The sequence below is a fragment of the Papio anubis genome, chromosome 7, assembly GCF_008728515.1.
Source record: "Papio anubis isolate 15944 chromosome 7, Panubis1.0, whole genome shotgun sequence".
Classification (NCBI taxonomy): Eukaryota; Metazoa; Chordata; class Mammalia; order Primates; family Cercopithecidae; genus Papio; species Papio anubis.
In genome coordinates, this window is record NC_044982.1 from 123,627,294 (window position 1) to 123,652,569 (window position 25,276).

At 46.2% G+C, this 25,276-nt stretch overlaps 1 protein-coding gene across 4 annotated transcripts in view; it reads right to left on the reverse strand.

The window, feature by feature from the left end:
- Positions 1–1,233: 1,233 nt before the first annotated feature.
- SLC24A1 (solute carrier family 24 member 1) overlaps positions 1,234–25,276 on the reverse strand; it is a 43,503-nt gene continuing 19,460 nt past the window's right edge. For 3 of the 4 annotated variants that reach the window (XM_031669233.1, XM_031669234.1, XM_009210424.2), the window contains 8 exons: positions 18,647–18,700; positions 17,124–17,232; positions 12,302–12,388; positions 11,145–11,236; positions 6,202–6,744; positions 5,386–5,475; positions 4,321–4,487; positions 1,234–3,290 (listed from right to left, as the gene is read on the reverse strand). In XM_031669233.1, the coding sequence (XP_031525093.1) occupies positions 3,041–3,290; positions 4,321–4,487; positions 5,386–5,475; positions 6,202–6,744; positions 11,145–11,236; positions 12,302–12,388; positions 17,124–17,232; positions 18,647–18,700 (1,392 nt within the window). In that variant the 3' untranslated portion in view covers positions 1,234–3,040. The remainder of the gene's footprint in view (positions 3,291–4,320; positions 4,488–5,385; positions 5,476–6,201; positions 6,745–11,144; positions 11,237–12,301; positions 12,389–17,123; positions 17,233–18,646; positions 18,701–25,276) is intronic. The other variant, XM_031669235.1, reaches the window with a different exon arrangement.

Sequence of the window (25,276 nt, forward strand, 5' to 3'; positions counted from 1 at the left end):
GGGCAAAACCCTATCTCTATTAAAAAAAATGCAAAAATTAGCTGGGTGTGGTGGTGCACTTCTGTAGTCCCAGCTACTTGGGGGGCTGAGGCGGGAGGATTGCTTGAGCCCAAAAGGTGAGGCTACAGTGAGCCATGTTCATGTCACTGCACTTCAGCCTGGGTGACAGGGCAAGGCCCTGTCTCTTTAAAATAAATAATTTAGAAAAAAAAAAAAAAAAACATTTAAACACATAACCGTTTGAAAAATTTGGAATACATCTCTTTTTTCTGGTACTATATAGAATCGTAACCCATTAAATTAGGAAGAATTCAGAAATCTGGCCCAAACCTATTACCAGGGCTATCAAGGAAGTGCAGCCTAAGGGAGTTGAAGTCATCCATGTAGCCACTGACTTCTAATTCAGATACCCATGTGGGACAGTTCAGACTTTCCAGGCTGAATGAATGACCCAGAATTTGTCACAAGTAACTACATACAGAATATTCTGCCTATAAAGTGAGAGGACCATCTCAATATTATCTTGACACTTTTAAATGGTACTTTACCTCTAAAACAGCATGATTTTAATATTACAGTAGGTTTGTAAATGTGTGACCAAAAATTTTAATTTCCAGGTATAACCAATTAGTCTTTTAAAAGTTACGCAAGTTTTCCATCTCCCCAAAGTAATCTCTGTCTCTCCCCCAATGAATTCCTACTCATCCATCAAGACTCAGCTTTCATTTTTCGTACTTGTCCTTTTCCGTAACACTGTGAAGTGATCAGAACTTCCTTTCTAGGCAAAGGGGTATGCCAGAAATTCAGCAAACTGGGAAAAGGATGTCAGATTATTAGAGTTGGTTTTTATCATTAAATGGATATTTCAGCCATTTATCATTACACAGCATTTTACGGTCCATCACTCCTTACTCAGTCTGAGGAAGAGCATCAGATCCCAGGCTGTGGATGAGGAGGTGGCATCCCCGAGGCTAACTGGAATGGGCTGTAGACACCAGGTCAGCGTCCAGAATTTTGGTATAGGGACCTCCCTCCCACAGGCATTGCCTTCTCCTCCTGTTCTTAGGCCATGGCTATGGAAACCCAGCAATGCAGTAGCATCAGGAATAAGGATAATTAAGAATATAGAATTGGAACATAATTCCATACTCTTCATCAGTCTTCTCGGGAGGATTCTGACCAAATGACCTAAAGATAAGGATGAGCCCATCCATGTTGTAAAGTAAAATACCATTGGGATTCACAGTTTATTGAAATTTAATAAAAATTATTTCCAAAGAATGGGAATCCTGGGGTAGCGAGGCAATTAATTAAGCAGTTCATCTTAAAAGATGGAATATTTGGAACACCTTAGCCATCGTTCAGTGCCAAAATGTTTGGGTTTTTCACATCACATCCGTCCTTTTCATCTTCTCATCTTCAGTGAATCATTCCTCATGTTTGTAATTAAAGCCATATTTACCATCATAATATGCAGTCACCCGAGCTCATTTTGCTCTGAAGTCAGTGATATTAAACTGTTCTGTTTCTAATGTGTCCCTTAACTTGGTTCTAGTAAAAGCAGCAAGCAGTGATATTTAACATACAAACTCATCAAATTCCACATAAAATATTTAACCACATTTTTAAAAACTCAAGTGTCCTTTACACTAGCTACCTTGGAAGTAGTACTGCACTTTTTTCACCATGTTGTCATTGTGTTATGCATTCTTGGAATTTCCTGTTTGTAACTACCTTAAGGTCCATTCATAAACCACAGAAGAAATCAGTCTTGCTTTATAATCCTATCTAGGTTGACATACAAAAATAGTATTGCCCCACTGGATCTCTTACTTTATAAACCAGATGTGGCACTACTGACTTTGGACTCTTTAGAATGACTTCCCTTCCCACTCCACTCAGCTGTCATTGTTGAGTGAGAACATGCTGGAGGGTGAAACCAGGACAGCTGGCCAAGGGTGGAGCCAGGACATTCCATTAGAATGTCTAATCCCTCAAGGTGACCACTGATGGAGACTACATGAATTTGGATGTTCTAATAAATACATACTTTTAAATGGCCTCTAGAGTAGTTTTACTTCCCTAATCTCCACTCCTTCCAGTTCAAGGGCAAATTACAAATTTTTATTTTTCAGGCTGCTTTTTAAATTTCACTTTTCAGAAATGCAACAATAAGAGTTAAAGGTAGTCCTCCTTTTAAGCTAGAAAATACTGGTATAGGCCAGGCGTGGTGGCTCACGCCTGTAATCCCAGCACTTTGGGAGGCCGAGGCAAGAAGATCACGAAGTCAGGCTGAGGCAGGAGAATCGCTTGAACCCGGGAGGTGAAGGTTGCGGTGAGCCGAGATCACACCATTGCACTCCAGCCTGGGCAACAAGAGCGAAACTGTGTCTCAAAAAAAAAGCAAGAAAATACTGGTATATATCCAGATGCAGTGGGCTACAAAACGTGGGATGATCATTGATTCCTGTTATACTTCTTTTTTTTCTGTAGCCTTGGATCCTTAAACTCACCAATAACTGAACCTACAGTGATTAAAAACCTGATAGAACCTCACATTTTGAACAGAAAAGGAGGCAACAAAATTGCAGCATGTGTTTGGGGCAGAGGTTGGGAAGGCTGAGATGTAGACCACAGCTGCATCTTTTGGGCCAGCAGCCCTTCAGGAATGATCAGGGAACAGTGAGCATAGGAGCTTGTCTTATAGCCGCTGCGCCTATCCCAACCTTTGCCCCCAATTATCTCTCATTTAGAAAACCCTCTGGCTCCAGGGGTCCTTCTATTGCCTCCATGTAATAAATGTCTGCATGAGTCAGGGGTAGAAACTCCACCCCTCCAGAGGTGAGGTTCTTAATCCACAATGAGCTGCACATGTTTCCAAGGACAAACCTTAGTCTCAGATCACATTCACATCAGAGGTCCTAGGTCACTCAGTTCACTTTCCAGGATCATATACATTCTTTGATTAGTGTCACAAGAGATACAATAACTTCTGCGTGGTCTTCTGATCCATGTCCATTGTGAGCAAGAGTGACTTGACTCAGACAGATACAGGACAGGATATGATTCGATCTTCTAACATCACACTGATTATCAGGAACACAAAGTAAAGGAGGAACATTGTGAAGCCCAGGATCTTGTTCATTCTCCATTTACATGACGCAATTGAAGAGATCACAAACAGAAGCATGAGAAAAAGCAAAACAATTGCACAAAACAAGCCATTGCTGCTGACTGGAACTGGCTGTAATCCATTAATAAGACAGAAAAGCAACCAAGGAACGGGCAAGCTGCAAGATTGAAGAAACAATGTGAATATCCTTAATGTTTATAATAATCCCATACACTTAAATAGTATTTTACAGTTTACAAAGTATGTATTCTTCCACCAAGAAAAAAAATCCATGAAGTGAACAGAAATTATTAGCCCCATTTCACAGACAAGGAAACTAAGTTTCAGGGAAATTAAATTACTTGCCCAAGGACTCGCAGCTAATAACTAGAAGAGCTTAGGTTAAAACTGAAGTATTCTGAGTCTGAGCTTTTTTTTAATTTTCTGTATACTTCGTGACTTCTATATGACTCAGATTGGTTGATGTGTTGCTTTTTTTTTTTTTTTTTAAATGCTGGAATTACAGGCACACATCACCACACCCAGCCCCAGTGTGATATGTACTCTTAAATCTCTACATTTTTATAAGGCCTACATTTCTTTTAATTCTTTAGTGATGAGGGCTGCCTTTTTACCTGCCCCTCACCCCAAATACACATACACAGATTCAAATTTAAGGAAACAAATCTACCACCTAAATTCAGAACATGATTGGGGAAATGAAAATGGCCCCTCTTTCTGACAAGGTAGGGAGAATGGGGTAAGAGGATGGGTACAGGAGGGTAAGGCATTTGCACGTTATACAAAATGCTGTTTAGAGCCTCTGAGCTAGCAGGAGTTCACGTACAAAGGAGCAAGAGTAGTACCAAGAAGTGAAGTTGAGTCATTGCTCCTTCCAGTCCCACCTCCACTGCCTTGAAAGTCAGTGAGCAGAGCATTTGATGGTATTTGGTAATAGAATGAAATGGACTTTGGTTTTCAATTTATCTGTAAATTCCAGTCAGTTACATTTCAGGCAGCATTTTAGTTCTATTATCCCATCTGGCTATGATGAATGAAGGGAAGATATTTTGTTGCTCTGCAGAAACTAACAATATAAATGCCCTTTTATTCTATGTATAATGAATAAAGCAGAAAACCAGTGAACAGAGCCAATGCAGTGTTTCAGTCATATGTAACACCCCTTAGGAAGTAACATTGCCACTCACCCCACAGTAATATCAAATATGTTACTGCCCACAGAGCTTGACACAGCCATGTCTCCCAGGCCTTTTCGAGCGACAATCACACTGGTGATGAGGTCAGGAATTGATGTTCCTGCTGCGAGGATTGTCAGGCCCATAATCTCTTCAGAAATGCCTATTGTTTCACCAACCTGGTAAACAGCAACAGTAATGAGAAACCATGGCAACAGTAGGTGAAAAACCTGAGGCACATCCAACCACTATCTACATCCTACTTCGTGCAAACAGAATGCCTTCTAAGGAGCTCAGCTACACCCCCTCAGCCTGAGTGAGGAAGGGTGATAGGCAGACCTACAACTGAGATGGCCACAGAGAGGAAGAGCAAGCAAGACTCCTGCTCCTGGCTGCAGGGGACCATGTTGCTCTTCTTTTCACAATTGGACTAAAAGTTACCTACACCAGATCTGCTGCTCGCTGTCATTCCAACTCTTAACACCCCTACCTTCCCACAAGAACTGCCCTTCCAAAGAGCTGTTCGTGTCAGCATTTCTATTTCCAGGAATGTGGACACTTGCTGTGTGCCAGGAACTAAGAGGCTGGAGGTGGAAGTATGAGCAGGATGACATAGACCCTAACCTTAGCCTTTTAGAGAGGAAAGCTAGTAAACAATTATTACAGTGCAGTATTCCAGGCAGAACAGAAACACTATGGGTACTCAGAGGAAGACTAATTGAATGCCAGAGAGCAGGCGAAACAGCTGGCTCTCAGAGTGCATAGGATTTCACCAGGTGAGAGGGATGGGTACATGGCGGAGAAAGCAGGAAATAAGGCTAATAAGCCATGGTCAGCTGGAATCAGGCAGGATTCCAAGGCCTTCTATGCCATGCTACAGGATATGACAGAAAAGCCACACTTGAAAAGCACTGCATTCACTGGAACAAAAAGTCTACCTTTAAGCCTTTACAAGCAACATAGAAACACCACGAATTCACTTGATCCTTGAGATTCCCTGAGTACCGGAAACTGATCCTGAAGGAAAGTGTCCTTGGGACCTGCTGGTAGAGGATTTCGTTCCTGCTGTTCACTCACCTGGTGAGCCCACCACACCATGAGGTATGAGAACATGGCTATCCACACGATAGATCCCAGGAAGGTGAAAACAAAAAACTTCCTAGACTCCTGTTTGAAAGTTTGAAAAGGATGAGAAGTAAGTTGTAGAGGCTAAACGTCTTTGACCCTTCTGAGCAAGCCCAAGAATCAGTGACAAGGTCTAATGGAAGAGTGATGGAGAGGAACTGGAGACATTTGACCTGAGGACTCTCTCTCCAGGCCGAGGACCTTGAGATGGATGGAAAAGGATGGGGGTGGGGAGTACAACTGTAGAGGAGTGCAGCCAGTAGGGTAGACAGCTGTCACCAGATGGAAGAAAGCTGTTTGCTTGCCCTAGAACCAGGTCAATCTAGGTATCTGGTTTGGCTTTTGCAACCTCCTTGTACCATTCCTTTCTTGTCAGACCTCCCCTTGCAAATAAGAATGTTGGGTATAAATACCAGTGATTTCCCTGGGTTTTGGGAATACTCCTGTGAAATATGGAGGAGATTTAGTGGCATCATTCTCAAATTAAAATCAAGAAGCTGAGATAGGAGTCAAAGAGGGACTAGTGTATACTGCTTATACTGGTGGAAATAAAGCACATTTGAGGTCCAGGGTCTCCCAGTCCCAGTGGTATGTCCCCTAAGCACATCGTCCCCTTCCAAGGCTTCAGTCCCTTCCCAGATCTCAACGGTGGAGCCCTGCTAAGCTGGTTGTCCCTGGCCTCTTCCTCCTCTTGAGTGTGAGCCCTGCCTAGAGACCCCGCAGCCTTGCTGGGGATAAAGAGTCTGAGATACAGAGGGGCACACTCACCTGCCTTCGGACGTCGGGGACTGTCAGCCACAGTGGGAACACGATGGGCAGGAGAAAGAGGTAAATGGCCTGCTTCTGCCTGGTTTCAGGCCAGTGCAGGGACAGAGGCTCTTCCTTTCCCTCCTCCTCCTCTTCCTCTTCTTCCTCTTCCTCTTCCTCCTCCTCCTCTTCCTCCTCCTCCTCCTCTTCCTCCTCTTCGTTATCCCCTCCATCACTTCCCCCTCCATCTTCTACACCTTTCTCATCACTTTTGGCTTCACCATGATTTTCAGCACTGAGTTCCTGGCTTTCAGTTTCACCTTCAATACCTTTCATTTCACCATCTTCTGCGTGGATTTCACCCTCACCTTCACCTTCATTGTCTCCTTTTCCTTCTGCTTCATTTTCTTTTTCACGTTCTTCTCCTTTTCCTTGTGTTCCAGTTTCACCTTCACCTTCTGGTTGAGTTTCACCTCCGCTTTTCTCTTCAGTTTCACCTTCACCAGCAGTTTCGCCCTCTTCGCCTGTCATTTCACCTGTGCTCTCAGCCTCAGCCACATCTTCCTGCAATCCAAAACCAACAGATTAATGTGTGGTAGCTGCTCTGATTGTTTTCCTTCTGATACTCCCCCATTTTCTTTGTTGGCGTGCTTTTCAGAATGTATCTGAAAACTTAAGCATGAGGAGAAAACTAGTGTGATAATTCAGCAGAATTCCCATGACCACACTCCTACCTAGTGGCTGTCCAGCTTTTATTTGATCATTTCCAGGGGTGTAAAACTCATCACCTGAAGCAACTTCTGTCATCTTTGGCACCTCTGATTCCTCTGAAGTCCATATTTATATCAAAGTTCTACCCCCGTGTATAGGTTTTCTCTTTGATGCCTTATAAAACATCAGTCTTCCATGAGACAGCTGTCTTTCCTGGGTTAAAGATTCCCAGGTCCTTATATCATTTCTACATGCTATGGCCTAGCGCCTCCTCTCTATCCTGGTAAACTCATTTTAATTAGCTTATATCCCACGAGGAGGGCATCCAAAACTGAACACAGAACACTGCATGGAGTGGAACAGGACTATCACCTCCCTTGTCTTAGATACGATACTTTCATTAATGTTGTTTAATATGGCATGACAGCCTTTGGTGGTCACAATGCATTGCTGAGTCTACTAAAACTCCTAAATTGTTTTATTACCTTGTATCTATAAAATAAGGATGATAATGCCTATTTATTGAGGGTTTTTATGTGCCAGGCACCATGCGAAGTAGTTTAATAATAATAGCGAGCACTTACTGTGTTTTATGAATCAATTAATTCATGATATGGATAGAATTATGCTCATCTTACAGATGGAGAAACTAGAGTAAAAGGAACTAAGTAACTCACCTGTGGTCCACGTAGTTTGTAAGTAATGAAGTTGGGATTTGAATACGAATGGTCCACCAAGCTATCCTGCTTTACCAATACCAGGTAAAGGTCCGAATGAGATGTCTGGCTCCCAAACCTGGTAGCCTGAGGAGCTTATTAGAAATTCAGATTTTTAGGCCAGGCACGGTGGCTGATGCCTGTAATCCCAACACTTTCGGAGGCCGATGCAGGGGATCACGAGGTCAGGAGTTTGAGACCAGCCTGGCCAACATGTTAAAACTCTGTCTCTACTAAAAATACAAAAATTAGCTGGGCACAGTGGCAGGCACCTGTAATCCCGGCTACTCAGGAGGCTGAGGCAGAATTGCTTGAACCCAGGAGGCAGAAGTTGCAGTGAGCCGAGATTGCGCCACTGCACTCCAGTCTGGGTGACAGAGCAAGACTCCATCTCAAAGAAAAAAAGAAATACAGATTTTCTGACCTCACTTGGACCAACTGAATTAGAATCTCTAGGATTGGAAGCCAGGCATCTGTATTTTAATATACTCACAGCTGTTCCTAAAACATCCACCTTTAGACCACTGTTTGGGAACAACTGACTATCTCCACATACCCTAAAAGCCATTGATAGCTGGGTGTGGTCTCAGACATAGATACCTATGTTTCAACTACTCAGGCAGCTGAGGCAGTAGGATTGCTAGAGCCCAGGAGTTCCAGGCTAGCCTGGGCAATATAGTGAGATCCCATACCCCCATAAAAAATTTAAGAGCTGGGCCGGGTGCGGTGGCTCACGCCTGTAATCTCAGCACTTTGGGAGGCCAAGTTGGGCAGATCTTGAGGTCAGGAGTTTGAGAACAGCCTGACCAACATAGTGAAACCCTGTCTCTACTAAAAATACAAAAAAAAAAAAAAATTAGCTGGGCGTGGTGGTACGTGCCTGTAATCCCAGCTACTCAGGAGGCTGAGGCAGGAGAATCACTTGAACCCGGGAGACAGAGGCAGTGAGCTGAGATCACGCCATTGCACTGCAGCCTGAATGACAGAGTGAGACTCGGTCTCAAAAAAATAAGAAGAAGAAGAGATAAAATTAAAAGCCATTGATTCAGAGTGTCCTCAGATTAGGCACCCAGCTAACCTATAGCAACATGCTGGTCCATCCCTTGAGCAAGAGCCCTGGGCTGTGTGTTCATGGAGTAAATATGTTGTCTGTAACAAATGTCATGATATTGGCAACCCCCAAAGGATGTTGAGTGATTCTCAATTGTGCTGCACATTAAAATCACCTGGAGGCTTTTTAAACTATTGATGCCCAAGGACCCACCCCAGATATTCTGACTTCATTGGTTGAGGGTGGGGCATGGTCATTTTTTTTTTAACTTCCCCAAATTATTCTAATATACAACCAGGGTTGAGAACCCCCAATGAAGACATTAGATACTACTGGTGAGGCCTGCGGTTTGAACTGAGAATGAGGATTGAGAAGATTTTAGTCTGAAATCATTCCTGCCCTCTCCCTTCTACCCCCATCAGGTAGAGAATGCTTCCCAGAGGAGATGACAAGTCATTTAAACCCATAAATATGGGAGTGTCTGCCTGTTGGGCTCCCTCTTCTCTGAAGACTGTCACTCCTAATAGCCCCAGCTGAGCAGGTAGCTTCCTCTTCCGTGTTGGAGTCAAGTCAGCCAGCCATAGCCAGTTGGATGAAAGCTGGATCCCTGCAAGGAGCTGGGTTGAACTGATTCTTTCTCTCTCTCTCTCCCTTTTTTTTTTTTTTTTTGAGATAAGTCTCCTCTGTCACCCAGGCTGGACTGCAGTGGTGCGACTTCTGCTCACTGCAACCTCCGCCTCCAGAGTTCAAGTGATTCTCTTGCCTCAGCCTCCCAAGTAGCTGGGATTACAGGCATGCACCACCACACTCGGCTAATTTTTGTATTTTTAGTAGAGATGGGGTTTCACCATGTTGGCCAGGATGGTCTTGAACTCCTGACCTCAAGCGATCTGCCTGCCTCGGCCTCCCAAAGTGCAAAGATTATAGGTGTGAGCCACCGCGCCCAGCCCGATTCTCTCTCTTTTAAGACTGGAAACCTGTCACTGATTCCCCTGTGGACTGCAGGATTGGGTTAGTGGCTTGGAGTTGTGTGTGCTCATAAGGGAACAAATGAAGCCAGCCTGCCAAGAGAGGCCCATGATAGAGCCTGTACCCAGAGAAGGGATGTGAGGGAGAGCAGGACATGGAATGAGAAGCCACCAGGGTAACAGATGCCTTCTCAGGCCTAGTTCCAGCTCTTCATGAGATCAAGCCTTACTTCCTGCCCTGGGATTCCAGGGGATACCTCTGTATCCTCTTAATCCCTTTTACTTGAGCTAGCAGTAATAGGCCTACTCATGTTACCATGAAGCTGTCTTAGACGCTGAGCCCAAAGTTGCTGGTTTAAGGATGAGATATAATCAAGCGCTTTCTGGGTATTGAATGGAGAGAAGAAAAGAGATGGAACTTGCAAATGGGATGTTTTTTACTGTCAGTCACTCAACATATATTGAGCCAGTTGTGCACCAGGCATTCTGCTCCCCTCTGTAGAGGAGACAGGGATGACTCAGACTTCGATCTTGCCTTCAGGAACCTCACCACCTAGTAGGCTCAGAATCCAAAGAAGACAATTGGTAAAAGCCCCGGGATAGGTGCAGAGCACCAGGGGCATTCAGATTTGGAGTGGATCAAGGCAGCTACATGACAAAGGTGTTTACACTGGCCAGGGGCGGGGCCAGGGAGGGGGGTGGGGGTGCGTGGTAAGATGAGCATATATGAAAATGGAGGAGAAAAGGCGTTCTAGGGAGAGGAAACCATGTGAGCCAAGGCTGGGAGGTAGAAAAACATGGAGACGGCCGGGCATGGTGGCTCACGCCTGTAATCCCAGCACTTTGGGAAGCTGAGGCAGGTGGATCACCTGAGGTCAGGAGATTGAGACCATCCTGGCCAACAAGGTGAAACCCTATCTCTAATAAAAATACAAAAAAAAAAAAAAAGAAAAAGAAAAAAAAAATGGAGACAAGAAATCCAGTTTGGCTGGAACATGGTAGAAGAAGAGACCATGAGGCTGTAAAGACAGGGCAGTGTCAGGACTTGGAAAGCTCTGCAGACAAGGCTGAGGTGCCTGACCAGGTGCAGTAGGCAATGAGGAGCCTCAGAAGGTTCGAAAGCCTTCACCCAGCAACCCTCCCACCTGCATTTCAAGCTTCCCAGTGCTCTGGAGCTACCTGGTCTCACTGTCACCTAGTTGCTGACAGACCCACTAACAATTATTCCTTATGTTCTTATAGCATGTGACAGTTCACAATACATTGTCAATATATTAGCTCACTCATATAAGATGTTCCAGTGAGTTAATTGGCCCCATGAGATATTTGTATTTTTGAAGTGATCTTCAGAGAAAGAGTAATATTTACCCCCAAAGAGTAATACTTGAAGTGACCTTAAGAGAAAGAGTAATATTAACCTCAAATAGGATTTCAGACCTTCAGGGAGGATGTATTTTTGGTCAGGAGTTCCTTCCCTAGACCTCTCCAGTTTCGTCTGTGCAAAGGCTGGGTGCCTACCTGACCGCCTGGATTCTCCTTCTGATCTCCCTTGATGTCTGGAGCAGGGGCTGGTGTGACCGTGACCGCAGGGAGCTTGGCTGGCTCCTCATCTTTAAAGGATAAACATGGGTTACATCAGAAGAGTGGACAAGGTTCTAAGGGAAGCTGGCATAAGTGGCTACAGGGCTATTGGACTACAAGGTTTCTGAAGGTTTATTTGGGGGAATTTCTTGTTGGTAGGAAAAGTAAGGTGATGTGAATTGTTATTGCCCTGACCTATCTGCAGATGAGAAGACAGTTGGCAAGTGACCATCCGTGCTCCCCTATAATTCATAGACATTTCCATCCTGGCTATTGTGGCCAAGGACGCTACCAACAGCTGGGCAGCCAGAACAGAGAGAAGGCAAAGCTCCCAGCACTCAGAGAATGACCCTTTGGGAAAGATCCTGCTGATTCCAAAAGCAGCAGCTTTTGAAGGCTTGGAACAGGACTGACGGGAAGGGAAACTTGGAACAGGTTCTCTCACTTCTTGGCTGTGTGGCTTTGGGAAGTCATTTGACCTCTCTGAGCCTCTTGTTTATAGGATGGGAAGAATGACTGCTGTTCCACCTCCCTCCAGGGTTTGCTGAGTGGATCAGGCAGTCCTGGTGTGCCGTGCAGAGCCCACATGGCAGTGGCTGTCCCACTTTCTCAGTCCTAGCTGCCACACAGATACCGGATTTCTGTGACACCAGACCCCTGGTAGCCTTCCCTCACTGGGGTTGCTGATTTCAGACCAATAACGAGCAACATTGTCCTTGTACAGAAGAGGCAGGAAGAAGAAATAAAGCCCCATAGTCTCATTTGGGATGAGATTCAGCAAAAAGAAGTGGAAGTTCAACAACACCCTAGCCTTCCCTTGCCTACCCCAGCTGTGGAAAATGGAGAGGAAGCTGTATGGGGCCACTCTCAGACCAGCAGCCATGTCAGAAAGACAGTACCTGGGAAGGAGGAGTCTGGAGTGGAGCGGTGATCAGGGCAACACCCGACCATCACCCTAACTGACTGGCTCACAGAGGCCAAAGATGTGACTCAGCCCCTGGCCTGGCTGGCTGGCTGCCACCTCCAGGCCAAGCTCACTACTGACAGCAGGGAGAGGGGGGCAGGAGAAAACCCACTGCTCTGGCCATCCTCACCTTCTGGTTTACTTTCTGATTTGGCCTGGGGTTGGGCTCTGGCCTCTTGATTCAAGCTCTCCTCCTCCTTCTCCTCGGCAAGGCAAACTGCAAATGAGACAGGACGTACATCTTACCTGGAATCATAGGATAGTCCCTGCCATGCTCTTTCAGTTAGGACAGTCAGCTGAGCAGCCAGAGGGCAGCTGCAGAGCATGGGAAAAGGCTGCCATGGGCGTTGTGACATCTGGATTCTGATCCTGCGAGGCCTAGTTGTGGTGCCTAATTCCCAAAGTTCTGTTTACATTCTCTGCATTGTCACTGACTGGCTGTGACCTAGGGTAAGTCACTTCCCTTCTCAAGGCCTATTTCCTCTCTGGTAAAATGACATGGTTGGACTCAGGGCCAAGAAATAGGATTTATTTCCTTTGCAAGCTCAAGTGATGGCCTGCTTGGATACTGAATTGAGGAGGACTCTGACCCAAACTTTGTAGGAAAGTAGCATGATTGACTGGTAATGTCTGTGATGGACGTGGAATGGAGAAATAATTGCAGGGAGATGTTTTTGCCATCCTTGGACAATATTATCTTTGTAGCTTACTTTCTTTGAATCTACTAGAAGCTTTGTTATAGCTCCAGGGGCACGACTGATGGCCATGTTCATAAGCCTTCCCTCTCCAGTGGAAAAGGGGAAATGGTTCACCAACAAGCTCTCGGATACACCCTTTTTGACCCGAGGCACAAGAAGAGCCCGAGAAGGGCCTCCTTCAGATCCCTATGCACATGCTTTGCTGGAGGCCCACAGGGCAGCATGCACAGAATTGTGCTGCCCTGATTTCCAGGCGAGAAACACGGGACAGCAACTCCCTTTCACCAGGGACTATGTGCCAGGAAACATGCCAAGTGCTTTATGTGTATAATTTCAAGGTGAGAAGGGAAGAAGGAACAAGGCTGAGACGAAGGAGCCCACAGCTGTGTGGCCTGGGAGGGTGAGGGCAGTGGTGCAAGTGAAGAACAAAGTGGTGTCATGGGATCTATGGGCTCTATTCTGAATTTAGGCTGGCTGTGCCCCATGAGCACTGCGTGACTTTGGGAAGCCTGCGTGCTGTCACTAAGCCTCAGCATCCTCTCTAAAAAGGCAATACCGTCATATCCTCAGGGGACTGATGTGATGAGGGTCCATGAGACAAAATAAATAAAAACACTTTTACTGCTGCAAATGTGGCCTCACTCATATTGTTACTTTAGCACGGATTCTGAAGCCTGATGACCTGGGTTTGAATCCTAGTTCTGCCACTTGCACTATAGCTGTGGACCTAACTGGGTGATTCCTTAAGCTCTCTGTACTTCAGATTCTTCATCTGTAAACTCTTCCGGAGTTGGTGACAGAGTAAATGAATGTATATAGGAATATGGTCAAAACAGTGTCTGGCACCTAGAAAGCACTATATAACTTTTAGCTGTAACAACAACAACAACGATGAAAACAAATTGACAAGAGTAGTTGACAGCAGCTGTCCCACCTGGGAAGCAACCCCACAGTGATGATGCCCAGCCTTCCAGAGGGTCCGAGTTAGAAGGAACCCTGGACATCATCTAGTCCATAATACAGATGGACCGAGAGGAAACGGAGAAGCTGGAAAATGCAATCTGGGAAGCTGGGTGGATCAAAGCCTCTGCCTGGCTCCAGGACAGGTAGGAAACAGATAAATGGGTCTGGAATGTCCTCCTCTCTTCCTGTCTCCTAAACTCTCAGAGTGAGTTCAGCTGCAGCTGGCTCTGCAATAAGCCCCATGGGTAGAGCCACCACTATGACACGTGTGGTCCCTCGAAGTGGCCTGGTGGGCCTGGGTCCTCATCAGAACTGAGAGGTCGGGGGCCAACACACCTTCGTCCTGACAACCCCAGTGCCCCCTTGGCACTAATCAAACCCTGAAGTCTTCTGTTGAGCAATGTGTAGCTGCTGTCACAGGAGGGCTCCCTTGGTTCTGGTGTTGGCACTGAGAATATCTGCTGATTGTTGCTGGAAGGGCTCGCCATAAACACAAGCTTCCCCCTTTCCTTCTCATCCTCATCACAGCCTAGCCTCTCACTTCCCATGTTACTGAGGAAAGCAGATCAGCTGCAGGGTCTCCCCCACCCTGTCTCACACACATCCAAGTGAAATCACCAGAAGAGGCATGGGACCCTGGAGAGGAAAAGCCCCTTCACAGGGAAGGTGAGAATTCAGACCCCAGGAAATGTCTTTTCCACAGATCAGCTCTGTGGAAAGAGCTGGAACACCTGGAAAGAGTGGAAACATCTACACGGCCATCTGGAAACAGCATATGAAAACACAAATGTGCATCTAGAGAGCCTGGGGAACAAAGGCCCCCATCACCGCCCTGCATGGTCCCTGCCCCTCCCGCATGTCGTCTCAGGGTGTAGAATCAGGCTGGGCTCTTGAGCATGACTGAATCCCAGAGGACATCTGCAGTCATGCACTGTGAGAGCCATTCCATGCCTGGTAGACACTCGGAGACAATGTAGCAACATGCTTGCCCTCCCTGGGATGATCGCTGCTGGCTCCTGGGCACTCGTTTCCTCACATGCCTCTCCCCTCTCAGCATGGCCGGATCATCGCTTTAGCATCAGTCTCCTCTGACCTCAGCCTGGCCTGAACATCACGTAATCCTGTTAAGACAAGTAGGCCAGCTGGAGGCTGTTGGTCATGGAGGTGCCCAGCTGGGGGCCCTCCAGTCCCATCCAAGAGAAGGTCTTTACATCAAGACTTTGCTAGAGTCAGTGATTCCTCTGGGAGTAGCCACTGATGACCCAGAGATACAGCTTTCCTCATGGGGCCCTGGCCAGAGCACCCCCAGCATTCATCACCAGAAGCTGTCAGGGGCTGCAGCTTCCATTCTGCAAACCCGAGGTACTATTTTTCTAGAGCTGACATTTGGGGGTGGCCTCTCTCACAATGTCTTCTGAGGTTTACCTTGAGGAATTGCTTTTTTTTTCTTTTCTCTCTCTTTTTTTCTAACAGCTCCATTAGCAGCTTAATTTTTTTCTCCCTTTCTCTCTCCCTCTGTTCTTACCTTGAGGAATTCCTAAGGAAGGTTTCATCACTTGTCTTTGATGCAGCTTTTCACAGTATGGTTTATTTATTTATTTATTTAGAGATGGAGTCTCACTCTGTCACCCAGTCTAGAGCTCAGTGGCACGATCTCGGCTCACTGCAACCTCCGCCTCCCGGATTCAAGCGATTCTCCTGCCTCAGCCTCCCGAGTAGCTGGGACTAAAGGTGTGTGCCACCATGCCCAGCTAATCTTTGTGTTTTTAGTAGAGACAGGGTTTTACCATGTTGCCCAGGATGGTCTCGATTTCTTGACCTCGTGATCCACCCACCTTGGCCTCCCAAAGTGCTGGGATTACAGGTGTGAGCCACTGTGCCCAGCCTTTTTAAAAATTGTTTGTTTGTTTGTTTGTTTGTTTGTTTGAGATGGAGTCTCACTCTGTAGCCTAGGCTGGAGTGCAGTGGCTCAATCTCGGCTCGCTACAACCTCCACCTCCTGAGTTCAAGTGATTCTCCTATCTCAGCCTCCCAAGCAGCTGAGATTACAGGCGCCTGCCACCAAGCCCGGCTAATTTTTTTGTATTTTATTAGAGACAAGGTTTCACCGTGTTGCCCAGGCTGGTCTCGAACTCCTGAGCTCAGGCAATCCACCTCCCTTGGCCTCCAAAAATGCTAGGATTATAGGCGTGTGCCACTGCGTCTGGCTGGTATTTTTTTTTTTTTTTATTTAAACAACTGACAACCCAATATTGTCTCTGAAAAGGACTTCAGAGCCTAAAGAAAATTCTGAGCCCCCAAAATTTGTCCTTGAGCCAGAAAGGTCAGTCAGAGTGCCCCCTGGGACTCAATGGATCATTCTGTGGTGTCATATTCAGCTCAGCCCTCAGCCCTCCTGCCCAACTGCAGTCCAAGCCCTTGGCTTTTGCCCAAAGGCTAGCCTTTCCTTGATGGGCCTCCTGGCTGGGTTCCGGTTCTGCACCAGAGCCCCAGAGATGGGGGAGCTCAAGGAGAGCAGGAGGGTAGCTGAGGAGTGCCCTTTAGGGGTCTGAGATGCAGGTTGGGGGCAGCTCTTGGGGGAAGAGAAGCAGAAGGCAGGATTTGGTAAGGTGGACAGTGAGAATCTCAGCCACTGCCACCATTTGTCAAATTGGACAACAGCCCCCACTGTACTTTGGATCCTGCTCTTACCTTCGTCACCCTTAAAAGGGTGCTGGCAGTTTCCAGGGTGTCCTTTGGGATTCCTGACTTGGGGAGGAGGTAGCAGGTTTCCTAGGACTCCAGAGTTGAATATAAAGCAAAAGGAAGTGCCACTAAGAACTTCTGGGCTTTGGGACCCTACAAGAGGTGTCCCCACAAGCAGCCCAGGCCAGTCAGCCTGGGCCAAGCTGCCTGGCTAGACACTCTCCATGGAACACTGGGGCTGACTCTTGGGCAGTGGGCTTTACAGGGCAGCCCCAACCCAAACCTGTGCAGAGCACACGGTACTCATAGCCTAACTGCAGGTTAACGCCTGCATTTTACAGGGAGGGACAGAGGCAGGGAAGTGGGATGTGGATACCTAAGGACCTTAGCCTCTGTGTTCCTTGTTGCCCTCTCTTGGTGAGTCCCCTGTCTTGGTCTCTACCCTCTTTCCCAGACTGTCTGACTTTTACTACTTTCCTCTGCTTATTCTCTCTTCCCACCCCCTCCTCACTGCCTCTCGGATTTTCAGGTCTCAGTTCGTCTCCAGCTGCAGGAGGGAAGGAGTGGATGGGGCAGACCACACAGGTCTGGAGAGGCCTTGCTTACCTTCCCTCAGGGGGTCCAGGCTGTGGAGCATAAGCTGGTAGATGGTGCTGCGGATGGTGCTGTTGTGCAGAGAGGTCGAGCTGCTCCCTCGGGTCAGCAAGGACGGGAGCTGAGCAAGAGGAGAGCCGCACAGGCCTCAGTGGGTCCCTGTCCAAGCCAGGGGAGGAACCACACGAGGGCATCACTAACCTTGCCTCTTTCCCATAAAAATCAGGGAGAAAGCACAGATGCCTTATCCTGACCTCCCCTCTTCCTCCACCTCCAACCAGGAGAGTTACACTACTTTCTTTCTCAGCCTCCCCTCAGCTCTTCCAGGACTATTTTGTTCTATATACTGAATAATTTCCCAAGGTCTCCACAGGGAGCAACCTGGTATATTAGGGATATCATGTTACCAAGGGTTTGCACATCCCTGCAGGTACACCCTCAGAAACACTCCCTCACCCACACACCACACAGACAGACCCACTGCACATGGCTACAGCCCTTTACAGTCCATATTATCACATTTTATCATTGCTCCACTCCCAGAGATAAGCAAAGCTGTGATCCCCATCTATGGAAAGGGAAAGGAAAACTCAAAGAAGCTAGGTGCCTAAGCCAAGGTCATGCGGGAAGTAAATAAAAGAGTCAGACTGGTACCCAGGTCTTCTGTGGTCTTCTGATTCCCAGTTCAGTTTGTTTGTTTCTTTTCTGCCCACGTGCTCAGAGACCCTCACAGGTATACACATACACACACACCGATACTGTACAGACACAGATGTGACACTTATTCATAGTGACACATATAGAAATATCATCTGATTTACAATGGAACATCCAAAGACAATGCTTCCACACTTGCTCAGTCCTCCCTCCCTCCTCCTCTTCTTTCTCCCTCCTTTCTTCCCCCTCATCCCTCTGATCTGAACTCTTCTGCCATCTAGTGACTGTGGTGCCACAGTACTTCACCACAAGTTTAGAGATTTTCTTTGGATGGGGGAGGTTCTTTAGGTTTAGGTTTGGAACTCCTTTCAAAGTTCCCCATAATTCTTTGCAGATACTTCATAGTCTGTAAACAGCGAAGGCACAGTTTTTCAGAAACCTCAGACTCCTGCCCTCTCCAGTTCCCCTGCTATCTTTCTCTTAGTTCTGGGGCATTCCAAAGCCATAGGTAATCCGGCTTTTATATCAATCATACAGTATTGGGCTGTACACTCAGACCTGAATTCATCTAGTCCAAACAGTAATTTTACAGATGCAGAATCTGAAGCCCAAGGTCACACAGCAAGCTAATGGCAGAGCGGACTATAACATTTCAGACTTAGCTCCCAAACTAGCACCTCCTCAAAGGCCATCTAGAGGTGAGAGTTCTCAGAAAAGGAGCCCTCTCCTCCCTTGCCTCACCCTGGCAGCGCTCCCAGGAGTTTCCTAGGCCTGAGCACAGCCAGGGTCCCCAGCTCAGGGCCCCAATACCCCGGGTCTGTGACCATCCACTGAGACCCTGCAGTGTCCCCACTGTGCAGACTCCACACAGCACCCACCTTCAGCTTCTTGTTATCCTGTAGCTCATCCACCGCAATGGCCCCATCGCCCGGCTGCAAACAGGGAGAGGAGTCACAAGATGTTGTGGCGAGACCCTCACTTTCTCCCTACATCCCTCTCTCCATGAAAGTCCTCAGGTTGAAATACAGAAACGCACTCAGAGATAACCTGGTCTCAGAAAATGTTTCAACATGGTCCATCCCTCCAGTCTGACCTTCTATAATCTGGCTTCACTCTGCAATGCAGTACCCCTAGTCGAATGTGTCCACTCACCATAGTCCAGTGGCACCAACTGTCTTTGGGTTTCTGAAATGTGCCATCCTCTTCACCCACCTCAAAACCCTCATCACAGGGCCCCTCGCCCCCCGTCCATAATGCTTTTTCCCTCCTCAGGCTTCTGGTCTTCACTTAAGTGTCACCTTCCTCTGGGAAGCCATGTATAATTCTTTTATAGACCCCTGTTCTTTTCCTTCACAGCACTTTCCCCAATTTATTTGGGGAAATAAGTCGACTGCCCCACTAGCATCTTGAAGGTAGACTATTTTATTCACCACTGTGTGGCCAGCATGAGAACACTGCCCAGCACTTAGCAAGAGCTCAATAAATATTTATTAAATGAATGAATAAATGAAAATTAACTGTCCTCTAAATACACTTAATCTATTCTAACTCTTGTTCCCTTGTTCATGCCTTTTCCTCCTGCCTAAAATGCCTTCTCTGTTCCTTTCTTTCTACTCAAATCTTATCCATTGTTTATAAAATTCAGGGTGAGTTCTTGTATGAAGCTTTCCCAAATGCCCTTTCCATGCCCCCTCCCATCCTCCCTTCAGCTTACTACAATACTTCTCTCCTGGAAAGCTGTATAACAGTGAGCACATTCTGTGATACTAAAATCAGCTGTGTGCTCAGGTAAGTGCTAGTGTTTTGGGAAAGCTATGGGGCAGCCAGCTGGGAAGCGGGATAGCCCTAGACAATCTAAGATGAAGAAGCATTAAGCCTATGTATTTACTGTCTGAACCACTGGCTTGCCACTTTACACTCACAGCCTTGTAATACTATTTGAACTTTTTTCAAAAAAAAGTGCTGTTTAACTTTTCACTGCATGGTCTACCAGCTACATGTAGACTCTACCTTTTTTTTTTTTTTTTTGCCATGTAATGAACTTACAGTCATCTCTATTTCCCTTCCTTGTGGCACAGTGTCTTACTGAGCACAGGAGGTACTCAGTAAAGGTGACCTGAATGAGTAGACACTCCCAAGTGACCTTTAGTGCTTTTGTTTTATTATTATTATTATTATTATTATTATTATTTTGAGATGGAGTCTCTATCACCCAGGCTGGAGTGCAGTGGTGCAATATCACCTCACTGCAACCTCCCCTCCTGGGTTCAAGCGATTCTCCTGCCTCAGCCTCCCAAGTAGCTGGGATCACAGATGTTTGCCACCATACTCGGCTAAATTTTGTATTTTTAGTAGAGATGGGGTTTCACCATGTTGGCCAGGCTGGTCTTGAACTCCTGACCTCAGTTGATCCACCCGCCTTGGCCTCCCAAAGTGCTGGGATTACAGGCATGAGCCACTGCGCTCAGCCTTATTATTTTTTTACAGAGTTTTGCTCTGTTGCCCAGGCTGGAGTGGAGTAGCACGATCATGGCTCATTGTGGCCTTGACCTCTTGGGCTCAAGCCATCTTCCCACCTCAGCCCCCCAAGTAGCTGGGACTACAGGCATGTACTATGACACCCGGCTAGTTTTTGTATTTTTTGTAGAGATGGGGTTTCACTATGTTGCCCAAGCTGGTCTCAAACTGTGCTCAAGTGACTCACCCACGTCTGCCTTCCAAAATGCTGGTATTACAGGTGTGAGTGACTGGCTACTTTTTTTGTTTTTTTGTAGAGACTGGGTCTCTCTATGCTGTCCAGGCTGGTCTCGAACTCCTGGGGTCAAGCAGTCCTCCTGCTTCACCCCTACAAAGTGATGGGATCACAGGTGTGAGCCAGCACATCCAGCCTTTAGTGTTATCTTTAAGTAGCAGGATCACAAATGACTGCCCTCAGCAATCGTCTTTACCTTCTCATTGCTTCCCTCACCCCACCAACCTCCATGGCTAAACAAGAACTGAACTTGCTGCACTCCCTTCTTTGTTCAGCTCAGAAAATACAGAAAATACTGCTTGATCTAGGGCCACTCACCCATCCCTTCAACTTATTCATTCATTCAGTTCTTATTTACTGAGAACCTGCTATACTATTTATATGGTGCTATTCTGGTGGCTTTAGGGATACAAAGATGCTTAGGACATGGATTCTGTGTCCAGAAAGAAATTGAGGCCAGTGATAACACAGATGCATGACAAAGAAGAATGTGGTTCCTGAAATAAAAGGCATAGATAGGTGCTATGCTAGGATGGGCAAGGAAGCTTTCTGAAGTAGGTAGAATTTGAGTAAGCTTTGAAGGATTGGGGGAGGTTTGAATGCTTGAATACACATTGCTAAATGAATGAATGAACATAAAAATGAATGAAACAGAGTATAAACAACAAATCTGCATATGAAGGGGGCACTGTGCATTTTAAGAAATCCCCTCAACTCTTTCATGACACGCCTATAAGTTAACTGGGATATAAGAGGCTACAGCACTGACCCCATTGGCCCAGCCATCTCACTATTTCTCACATCTAACCCTCACCCAAAGAGTTATCTTTTTTTTTTTTTTTGAGTCAGAGTCTCACTTTGTCGCCAGGCTGCAGTGCAGTGGCACGATCTCGGCTCACTGCAACCTCTGCCTCCCGGGTTCAAGTGATTCTCCTGCCTCAGCCTCCCAAGTAGCTGGACTACAGGTGCGCACCACCAGGCCCAGCTAATTTTTGTATTTTTAGTAGAGACCGGGTTTCACCATATTGGTCGGGATGGTCTCGATCTCCTGACCTCGTGATCCACCCGCCTCGGCCTCCCAAAGTGCTGGGATTACAGGCATGAGCCACTGCGCCTGGCCAAGAATTCTCTTTAGAGGCAAAGAAAGAACTGTGAGGGTCCCGTCTACACTCTGGGGTGAAAGGTTCTGTACACCGAGGGGTAGGAGAGACTGATCTTTGCCCCATGGTGCACACCCCTAATGGTTTCTCTGCCATTCAGATTTATTCAAGCCAAAATACCTTTCTAAGGATTCATCGTTCATGGCTAATTTCAGAATGCACTTTTAACTTTCTGAAGTCTTTCACATCCATTTTCTTATTTAATATGACTAACTCTGTGAAATAGACAACACTCATATTATTGTAGCTATTTTGCTAGATGAGAAAACTGAGATGTAGAATGATTCCATCACTTACCCACACTCACAAAGATGGTGACAGAATCCTGTCTTCTTTTTTTTTTCTTTTTGTTTAGAACCCTGATCTTATCTCCCTTCAGTTTTTTCTTTTTTTTTTTTCTTTGGTGCTTTTGATTTGGTTTTACTAAATCCCATTTATTTTCCCAAGCATGAATAAGGAAATGAGGTCAAATCTATATTCCCTCGTGGCTCTATTTCATATTTCGACATTTCAGGCAAATGGACATGAATGTTCCTCAACATTTGGGTGTGGCGAAATGTTGAAAAGGGCATATTCAGAAAGCACCTACTTGCCAGTGCTGTTACTCATAAGTGAACTCATGAGTAACAGCACTGGCAAGTAGGTGCTTTCTGAATATGCCCTTTTCACGAACACATTCACCTCTCACATCACAACATTCTCCCTGCTCTTTCTTCAGCCCAGTTACCCCCACTTTCTTCTCCTTACAATTAGCAAGAGGCTGAGGTAACAGAAGAGGATGTCTTCATGCCTCTTGCTGAAGATGAGCAATGGGATCCTTTGCAGCTGTTTATAGGAACTTCAGGTGGCAAACCATGGTAGCCCCTAGATGGCTTGTCCTCCTGACCTCCATTTGCTATTTCCCACTGATACAGCAATTCCTCTTCTCAACCATCCATAACACATTTCCTGAACTACACATGTTAGTCTTAAATTTTTTAAAAACATTTATTCAACAAATATTTATTGAATCCCTTGTCCAAGCCCTAACTTCACCCAGATTCTCTCAGATAGAACACACTTCACTTTAGCCCTTCACTGAATACAGTATTACACCCCAATCCACTCCATTTGTCTATCCTGGAAACCCAGAAGTCTACCCAAATTCCTCCCTCTCCCTCACAGCCCACACCCAATTAGCTGTCAGACCTCCTTCCTGAGAGTTCTCACATTTCACCTTGTCTCTGCACTCTCCTGCCTGCAGTCCTGCACAGCCTCCTGACTTCTGATCTGTTCCACTTCCAGTACATTCACCACCCCTTAGCCAGAGTGGGTTTCTGAGCAAAGCACATCATGTCCCTCCCAACACACTGGGAGCCCCACTGTCACCCAGTAAGAGCCCAAACTCCTTAATTTAGCGCAGCCTCCTGCTTACTTGCAGTCCAGTATTGTCCAATAGAAATATAATGCAAGCCATATATGTAATTTTAATTTTTTAGTAGCCACATTTTTTAAAAGTAAAAGAAACAAGTGAAATTACTTTTTTTTACTTTTTTAGACGGAGTCTCACTCTGTCACCCAGGCTGGAGTGCAGTGGCGAGATCTCGGCTCACCGGAACCTCTGCCACCCCGGTTCAAGCGATTCTCCTGCCTCAGCCTCCCGAGTAGCTGGGATTACAGGCGCCTGCTACCACGCCCGGCTAATTTTTGTATTCTTAGTAGAGACGAGGTTTCACCATGTTGACCAGGCTGGTGTCAAACTCCTGACCTCAGATGATCCACCCACCTCAGCCTCCCAAAGTGCTGGAATTACAGGAGTGAGGCACTGTGCCCTGCCGTGAAATTAATTTTAATAATTACACTTTAACCTGATATGCCTGAAATACAATTTCAACATGTAATTAATATTACAAATATTGGGGTGTTTTACATCCATTTTTTCAGACTAAGCCTTTGAAACCCAGTGTATATATTAAACTCATAGCACATCACGAATCGGACTAGCTGCATTTCCAGGGCTCAACAGCTGTATGCAGCTGGTGGCTACAGTCTCTTCTTGCCCTCTCATTTCTCTGGTTTTTGCACATGCCTACGAGACTCCCTAGCCCTTCTATAGCCAGTGAATTCCTGCTTGTCCTTCAAGATTCACCTAAGTATCCCCTCCCCTAGGAAGCCTTCCCTGACCCTCTGGTCTGTTGAGATGTCGGCCCTCTGCAGTACTAAATCCCTCAGCATTTACCTATACCATTACACATGACAGTGTAAACTACTGCTTGACTTATCTGCCTTTCCCACTGAGAAGGATTTACCATGGAGATGATGAAGCTTAAGCTTCAGGGCTCATCACTCTCCTACACAAATCCCTTCCAAGGCCTGCACCTAATTTTGTGGCAATAGTTTTATATTCTTTTTCTTAGTGAGTATCGGGCCCCACAAAACCTAGACTAACTCCACCTCCTCCATTAGACTAAGCTCCTTGAGAGCTGGAACTGTGCTTTATTCAGACCTATCACAGGCCAGACCTATCACAGGCCTCATACAAAGATGTTCAATGAATGTTTGCTGAATGAATGTTGGGGTTCTTGAGGGATTACTACCAGACTATCTCTCTTTCAGATTAGCAACAGCCAATTCTTGATTTTAATTATCATACATTCGTTGGTGATTCACAGTTTTCTGTTTCCAGCCCAGACTTTGTTCCTGCGCGTCAGACTCATTTGTGCCACTGCCTCCCAGATATACCCACTTGGAAGTGACCTAAGCACCCAAACTCACTATTCCAAAGTGGGAACTCTTGAGTCTCCCTAAACTTATTATTCTTTCTCAGTGGATGGCACTACCATCCACCCTGCTGCTCAAGCCAAAAAGATCAGCAGCATCCTTGATTTTCCTGATTCTCTCACCCTCCATATCCACTTCACACCAAGTCCAGATAATTCTGTCTTAAAACATTCACAAATACATACACATATAAACAGCCCACAACAGCCTCCTAACTGGACTCCCTGCTTCCACTCTTGCACACCTACAATTCATTCTCTACTCAGCAGCTAGGGCGGACTCTCATTACTTCATTCACCTGTTGAGCTTGAAATAAAATCCAGGCTGGGTGTGATGGCTCACACCTGTAATCCCAGCACTTTGGGAGGCCAAGGCGGGCAGATCACAAGGTCAAGAGATCAAGACCATCCTGGCCAACATAGTGAAACCCCCATCTCTACTAAAAATACAAAAATTAGCTGGGTGTGGTGGCGTGCACCTGTAACCCCAGCTACTTGGGAGGCTGAGGCAGGAGAATCGCTTGAACCCAGGAGGTGGAGGTTGCAATGAGCCGAGATTGCGCCACTGCACTCCAGCCTGGCGACAGAGTGAGACTTTGTCTCAAAAATAAAAATAAAATAAAATCCAAACTCTGTATCTGATGCACAGAATAATAATCTGATGCAAAAGTAATCGCGATTTTTGCCATTAAAAGCAAAAGTAATGGCAAAAACCACGATTACTTTTGCACCAAACTAATAGCTCCCACCCTCTTCTCCAGTGGTATTCTGAACCCCTCTCCCTATTACTAACCACACTGGCCTTTATTCTTTCCTCTAATGTGCCAAGCTCTCTTT